Raw genomic sequence first — 7,500 nt, 5'->3', positions numbered from 1 at the left:
GTGATCTAATATCTCTTTCTCTCTCTGTCTCTCTCTGTATCTCTCTCTCTCTCTCTGTCTCACTCTCTCTGTTTCTGTCTCCATCTCTCTCTCTCTCTCTCTCTGTATCTCTCTCTCTCTGTCTGTCTCTCTCTGTCTGTCTCTGTTTCTGTCTCCTCTCTCTCTCTCTCTCTGTCTGTCTCCCTCTGTCTGTCTCTGTTTCTGTATCCATCTCTCTCTCTCTCTCTCTGTGTCTCTATCTCTCTCGCTCTGTCTCTCTCTGTCTGTCTCTGTTTCTGTCTCCTCTCTCTCTCTCTCTCTGTCTGTCTCCCTCTGTCTGTCTCTGTATCCATCTCTCTCTCTCTCTCTCTCTCTCTCTCTCTCTCTGTGTCTCTATCTCTCTCTGTCTCTCTCTGTCTGTCTCTGTTTCTGTCTCCATCTCTCTCTCTCTCTGTCTCTATCTCTCTCTCTCTGTCTCTGTATCCACCTCTCTCTCTTGCTCGCTCGCTCGCTCTCTCTCTCTCTCCTCTGTCTCTCTCTCTCTGTCTCTCTCTCTCTCTCTCTGTCTCTGTCTCTTTATTTTAGGCCAAGGATGAGCTTTGACAAACTGTCCTGAGATCAGTTCTAAAGGCATCCCCGGACCTGCAGTCACTCCAAAGTGATTTCAGATCAGTTCTAAAGGCATCATCTGAGCTGCAGTCACTCCAATGTGATTTCAGATCAGTTCTAAAGGCATCCCCGGACCTGCAGTCACTCCAAAGTGATTTCTAAGTGCACATCTCTGGGGCCGCCCCCTGTATTTAACACAGTAACAATTCTACTGAATGTCAGTTTTATAATGAAGATTTGAATAAATATTTTTCCAATACTTGTTTATTAACATGGACTGTCTGTGTCTGGTGATTTCTGTATGTAGTAGACCATGTTAGGTGTTGAAGTGGAGCTGGTGATTGATCTCACACACACACACACACACGATTGATCTCACACACACACATGATTGATCACACACACACACACACACACACACACTGTGATTTCTGCCTGTAGACCATGTTAGGTGTTGAAGTGGAGCTGGAAAGCTTCAGGTTGTTGTGCACACATGATCACAAACACGTGATTGATCACACACACACACACACACACACATGATTGATCACACACAAACACACACACACACACACACGCATACATGATTGATCACACACACACACATGATTGATCACACACACACACACACATGATTGATCACGCACACACACACACACATGATTGATCACACACACACACACACATGATCGATCACACACACACACACACACACACATGATCGATCACACACACACACACGATTGATCACACACAAACACACACACACACACACATGATCGATCACACACACACATTCACACACACACACACACGCATACATGATTGATCACACACACACACATGATTGATCACACACACACACACATGATTGATCACGCACACACACACACACACACATGATTGATCACACACACACACACATGATCGATCACACACACACACACACACACGATTGATCACACACACACAAACACACACACACACACATGATTGATCACACACAAACACACACACACACACATGATCGATCACACACACACACACACACATGATCGATCACACACACAGGGCTCTGTGCATTCTTGTCAGCTCTGTCTGGTCTGGTTGTCACCATGGCGATTTGAATTAAGATGATCAAATGTCATGGTCAGGTTTATTACTGTTATACATCAGGTGACTGCACACTGCACGCCAAAACCTTGACCTTGGAAGTGTACCTAAGAACGTAAACAGGAACACACACACAGAAAAGCTGTTAACTGCTTCCTTACAGCAGAGCCCTTTGACACACCAGGGACTGCTGTGGTGCTTTTATTTCCTCTTGTACTAAACACACACACACACACACACAGGGCGACACAGGTGTTGTGTCTGTGCAGACGTGGAGGTTACCTCGGACCCTGCTGACATATGAGATCCTTATCCTGTTGGCAGTGAGGGGTGGCGTTCATCTCTTCATCCACTTTCACTGACGCTTAGGGGGGTCCTTTAGGCATTAAGAGGGTAATTTGTTAAGGTGAAACCTCAGAAGCATTATTGAGCTTGTGAGGCTAATGATATTGGGCAACTTTCTGGGGCAAATTGAGAAGGAACTGCTCGTGTCGACTCCTAAACAGTAGATGGCGCTGTGCGGCTGATATTAAGTCAGCTATATGACCGCGCCATACTTTAAATGCTATGGCGGAGTGTTCAGAGGTATGAAATTGTTTGTTTTCCTCAAGTTTGTCTTGACAATAGTAAAGAATTGCACTAAATCTAAAGTTAATCGTTGTATGTCGCGGATGCATATTTACTTTTTAGGAAACAATAAAAATACCCTTCGCGGAGAAGTGGCTGGACGCTGTGATAACTGTCCCCGATAAGGTTGCGGATGTGCGGACCGTGCTGGTCCTCACCCACGGGGCTGGCGGAGACATGAACTTCAGGCACCTGGTGTCGTTGGCGCAGGCCGTGGCAGCGTGTGGGGACCTCTGTGTGCGGTTCACCTGTAAAAGCCTGAATCTGACGTACAGAGTGAAAGCCTACGGGGCCGTGCTGGTGAGAAGCCGAAGCGTTCCGTGTTTGTTAGATGGGTCACGGTTTGTTGACTACACGCTTACTGAGAGGGGGCTACTGGTCGCATCGGTTTTATCATAGCCTAGTTTGTGAAATTATATTATTGTGCTGTTTTGCTTCACAGAAATATTTGAAAAGCCACGACAGGTTCACACTGACAAAATTCTTCCTAGGCGGTAAGTTTGGTAAAGAAAGGCAGCAGTTTTTAGACTATAGCCTACTCCACTGATGTGTGCAGCTTCTTCTTCTTCTTCTTCTTCTTCTTCTTCTTCTCCTCCTTATTTAATTTAATTTTGGTAGGCCTACTGACTTCTTGTCATTTCCTGCTCCATTCTTGTTCTGTGTTCTCGGATGTTTGCTTACGTCAGGGAAAAGAAATCACCTGATATAAAGATTTTATGGAATGCAATAGGCAATAAAAACTACACCAGCATTTTTTTAAGTCAGGTCATATTATAGATATGCAGAAGGAGTTTCAGAGGTGTGTCTGTGTGTGTGTCTGTGTCTGTGTCTGTGTCTGTGTGTGTCAGGGCGCTCCATGGGTGCGCGCGCAGCCGTCTCTCTGGCCAGGCAGCTCAGTGACGAGGGTGACGAGTGTGTGCAGGGCATGGTGTGTGTGTCCTTCCCCCTCCATCCCCCAGCTCAGACACACACACACCAGCAGCGCAGCCAGGACCTCCGAGCGCTATCCCATCAGCCAGTGCTCTTCATCTCTGGGACCGCAGACAATATGTGCAAGAGGGTGAGAGAAGCCCGACACACACACACACACGCACACACACACACACACAGACACCAGCAGCGCAGCCAGGACCTCCGAGCGCTATCCCATCAGCCAGTGCTCTTCATCTCTGGGACCGCAGACAACATGTGCAAGAGGGTGAGAGAAGCCGTCTCAGCCGTGCTGTCTGTCTTATACTGCCTACACACACACACACACACACACACACACACACACACACACACCCCACTGCTGCAGGCATGAGTAGCCCACTGCTCCCTGGTAATGGCAGCCATTGATGAAGCTGGTCATCACAGAGTTAAACTAGTCATGATCTTCATTGAGGATAGTCATTACACTTCATTGCAAAAGCACTTTGCAGTGTGGCCGTGTGTTCCCCATGATCAGCGGCTTCATGGTTTCAGTGCCTTTGTGTTGTTCTGTGTGTGTGTGTGTGTGTGTGTGTGTGTGTGTGTGTGTGTGTGTCTGTAGAAGCTTCTGGAAGAGCTGGTCGGGGACATGCGAGCCCCCACAGCTGTGAGATGGGTGGAGGGGGGCAGCCATGGACTCACCGTCAGGGGGAGGCCTGAGGAGGCCGTGCTGAAGGAGGTCAACACACACGTCACAGAGTGGATACACACACAGGTCTCAGAATGACATCACGTCACAGAGTGGATACACACACACACGTCACAGAGTGGATACACACACACACGTCACAGAGTGGATACACACACAGATCTCAGAATGACATCACGTCACAGAGTGGATACACACCCAGGTCTCCGAATGACATCATCACACATCACAGAGTGGATACACACACAGGTCTCCGAATGACATCATCACACATCACAGAGTGGATACACACACAGGTCTCCAAATGACATCACGTCACAGAGTGGATACACACACAGGTCACAGAGTGGATACACACACAGGTCACAGAGTGGATACACACACAGGTCTCCGAATGACATCCACACACACGTCACATAGTGGGTACACACACACGTCACAGAATGACATCACGTCACAGAGTGGATACACACACAGGTCTCAGAATGACATCACGTCACAGAGTGCATACACACACACACGTCTCCGAATGACGTCAACACACACGTCACAGAGTGGGTACACACACACAGGTCTCAGAATGACATCACGTCACAGAGTGGATACACACACAGGTCACAGAGTGGATACACACACAGGTCTCCAAATGACATCAGCACACACACGTCACAGAGTGGATACACACACAGGTCTCAGAATGACATCACGTCACAGAGTGGGTACACACACAGGTCTCAGAATGACATCAACACACAGGTCACAGAGTGGATACACACACAGGTCTCCAAATGACATCAGCACACACTTCACAGAGTGGATGACCGGTCTCAGAATGACATCAAAACACACGTCACAGAGTCGTATCAGCAGGTCATAGACTAGGTTAGTACTCCACACAATGAGACACGTGTCTGACTGCTGTGTAATGAGAAATACTGCTGAAATATGCAAAGGCTGAACCCTGTTATATATTGTTATTACCTGTATATTAGATGGTGTAAATAAAGTTTAAAATGAATACCCAGCTGTCTATGACATAGCAGAACAGTTTGGCAAATATAAGTAATAAATATTGTAATATTTAATTCTATTTAAATAAACATTGTATTGTATGTGTACGTTCAAGTTATACCTTTTGTGAACTTAATAAAGTTTTGATAAAATGATAGAAGATGCTTGAGATGCTTTCAGTGAAAAAGACTTCGCGCATGAAAATGACGTCAAGTATAGCAAGAATTTCATTGGCTGCCACTTGGACTCCGGCTTGTTGTTTCAAAAAAGCATGGCGGAAGAGCCGTGGAATAAGATAAACATTCCTTTTCCATGTGCTGTGTCTGTCTACCGAATACCGTTTGCCGAAGACACAGGTATGTGATAAGTGACCAGTTACAAAATTATGCCCGGGTTGTCTGGAATAATTTGTCGTTGACTTTTTAGTGCTGAATTCAGGTTAGTTTTCCGAACCAAGCACAGTTCGGTTGGCTGTACCCACGTGGATTAGAAGGCGAAAGTCTACGCGCTTTCTGAGCAAAGAAAAAGCGTTATGTCAACCCAAGGCTAGTCCTGGTTTGAACCTCACACTGTACCCTTTACTGTTTATTCACAGACACTGTGTTGCAATGTCTCGTTGCGAAAAGCGAGAAGTTTCTAAAACTTTTCTGCAGCGACGTCTTGCAGACGGAGATACGCGTTCTGTACGAGGTGCTATACGTCACCAACAACAGCTCCAGGCAACAGAAGCCTTTCCGCGCCCTCAAACAGGTGACACTAACTCTTGAAATACAAAGGGTTGAAAAACTGTCAAAGATTGAGATTTAGATGAAGCTTAAATGGTAGGCTTTGCACTGAGAGCTTGACACTGTCTGTAGTGCAGGACCGTCCTTTGACTTGCAGTTCTGTCCTGTACTACAGACAGTGTAGAGATTTATTATTTTCATCTGAATCGGACACAGTGTCATTTGTATTTCAGTTAAATGTGTACATGATTCTTTTGACCCTGTGTGTTTCTGTGGTGCAGGTAGAGCAGTGTGTACATCGAGTGAAGGCGATGAAGTTGAGAGAGGCGGTTCAGGACCTTTGGGAGGCGTGTCCTAAGAAAGCCCAGCGGTATGTACTGTACACTCCCACTTTTTCACTTTTTCCTCGTTTGCCGTCACATGACACCTCAGAGAAATATTGAATACTTATGGGTCACAGCCCTTAAGCCCAATTTATGGTCGGCCGTTTACGCAGACACGGAGAGCCCTCTCCGTCATGGCAAACCCTCTCCGAGCACATCTCAGTGGCTTGACGTGCACCCCCCAATTTTTTTAACTATTCTTCTCCGTCAATCCATCAATACATCGCTGTTTACCTTGTGGGTAGTAGTATGCCAACTAGATAGCTGGCTCAGACACCTTGTGGGTAGTAGTATGCCAACTAGATAGCTGGCTCAGACACCTTGTGGGTAGTAGTATGCCAACATTAGATAGCTGGCTCAGACACCTTGTGGGTAGTAACATGCTAGCATTAGATAGCTGGCTCAGACACCTTGTGGGTAGTAGTATGCCAACATTAGATAGCTGGCTCAGACACCTTGTGGGTAGTAGTATGCCAACATTAGATAGCTGGCTCAGACACCTTGTGGGTAGTAGTATGCCAACATTAGATAGCTGGCTCAGACACCTTGTGGGTAGTGGTATGCCAACTAGATAGCTGGCTGACACCTCGCAAATCCCCTCAGACTGATTTTCAGTTAGGGTTTTTACATTTTACATTGTCTATCTTTCTGTAACTTTACAAAAATCTAAGCAAAAGTCAAACAAACGACTTGTATGTATGTACAAATAAAACCATCTACGGAGTTTGGTCCGCCGGCATCTTTTTCATTTGTATTGCTTTGCAACACCCACAACCGTCGGAGAACCATGAATGAAAACGAGTCCGTCGAGGCAACTGCGTGACCACTTGAGTCGTAGAAGTATGTTTCGGCCTTTAGTCAGAGGAATATAACATACGTATGGGTCACAGCCCATTTAGTGTAAAGACACTCTGTGCTAATTATGGTATACGGCTGTAACTTATAGGCTTGCTCAGGGAGCTGATTGGTTGGTGCACAGATCTTCGCACAGTGTGTTAATATATTATGATCTTTGTGTGTGTGTGCGTTAATATATTGTGATCTGTGTGTGTGTTAATATATTTAACTCTCTGTGTGTGCGTTCATATATTGTGATCTGTGTGTGTTAATGTACTGTGATCTGTGTGTATGTGTTAATATATTGTGATTGTGTGTGTGTGTGTTAATGTACTGTGATCTGTGTGTGTGTGTTAATATATTGTGATCTGTGTGTGTGTGTTAATGTACTGTGATCTGTGTGTGTTTGTATGTGTTAATATATTGTGATCTCTCTGTGTGTGTGTTAATATATTGTGATCTCTCTGTGTGTGTGTTTGTATGTGTTCTCTGTGTGTGTTAATATATTGTGATCTGTGTGTGTTTGTACGTGTTAATATATTGTGATTGTGTGTGTGTGTGTGTGTGTGTGTGTGTGTGTGTGTGTGTGTGTGTGTGT

At 45.6% G+C, this 7,500-nt stretch overlaps 3 protein-coding genes across 6 annotated transcripts in view; all 3 read left to right on the top strand.

Annotated features, from left to right (window-relative positions):
- poglut2 (protein O-glucosyltransferase 2) overlaps positions 1 to 859 on the top strand; it is a 15,034-nt gene extending 14,175 nt beyond the window's left edge. For both annotated transcript variants that reach the window (XM_031580848.2, XM_031580845.2), the window contains one exon: positions 565 to 859. In XM_031580848.2, the coding sequence (XP_031436708.1) occupies positions 565 to 582 (18 nt within the window). In that variant the 3' untranslated portion in view covers positions 583 to 859. The remainder of the gene's footprint in view (positions 1 to 564) is intronic.
- A 1,110-nt stretch (positions 860 to 1,969) lies between these two features.
- tex30 (testis expressed 30) lies at positions 1,970 to 5,108 on the top strand. 3 transcript variants are annotated; one of them, XM_031580821.2, is made up of 8 exons: positions 1,970 to 2,286; positions 2,392 to 2,628; positions 2,771 to 2,822; positions 3,177 to 3,319; positions 3,458 to 3,526; positions 3,860 to 4,006; positions 4,045 to 4,242; positions 4,424 to 5,108. In XM_031580821.2, exons 1-8 carry the CDS (start codon positions 2,269 to 2,271, stop codon positions 4,433 to 4,435), a joined length of 876 nt encoding a protein of 291 aa, XP_031436681.1. In that variant the 5' UTR covers positions 1,970 to 2,268; the 3' UTR covers positions 4,436 to 5,108. The 3 variants fall into 3 exon arrangements, with proteins under 3 accessions (XP_031436681.1, XP_031436673.1, XP_031436690.1); XM_031580813.1 differs by lacking the exon at positions 4,424 to 5,108 and adding an exon at positions 4,333 to 4,363 and having other exon boundaries at positions 4,045 to 4,284; XM_031580830.1 differs by lacking the exon at positions 4,424 to 5,108 and having other exon boundaries at positions 3,860 to 4,012; positions 4,149 to 4,212.
- Positions 5,109 to 5,179: 71 nt separating this feature from the next.
- nepro (nucleolus and neural progenitor protein) overlaps positions 5,180 to 7,500 on the top strand; it is a 5,586-nt gene continuing 3,265 nt past the window's right edge. Inside the window, exons 1-3 of the mRNA XM_012837197.3 lie at positions 5,180 to 5,313; positions 5,553 to 5,707; positions 5,964 to 6,052. Of these exons, the coding sequence (XP_012692651.2) occupies positions 5,229 to 5,313; positions 5,553 to 5,707; positions 5,964 to 6,052 (329 nt within the window). The 5' untranslated portion in view covers positions 5,180 to 5,228. The remainder of the gene's footprint in view (positions 5,314 to 5,552; positions 5,708 to 5,963; positions 6,053 to 7,500) is intronic.

The sequence above is a fragment of the Clupea harengus genome, chromosome 2 (genome assembly GCF_900700415.2).
Source record: "Clupea harengus chromosome 2, Ch_v2.0.2, whole genome shotgun sequence".
NCBI classification, from domain to species: Eukaryota; Metazoa; Chordata; class Actinopteri; order Clupeiformes; family Clupeidae; genus Clupea; species Clupea harengus.
Note: the sequence above shows the minus strand (reverse complement) of the source record. Positions and strands in the feature narration are given on the sequence as shown.

Coding starts and splice junctions, on each gene's coding strand:
- tex30 (XM_031580821.2), top strand. Junction 2,629..2,770: donor AAGCCTACGGGGCCGTGCTG/GTGAGAAGCCGA, acceptor TTTGCTTCACAG/AAATATTTGAAAAGCCACGA. Junction 4,007..4,044: donor ACGTCACAGAGTGGATACAC/ACACAGGTCTCA, acceptor CACAGAGTGGAT/ACACACACACACGTCACAGA.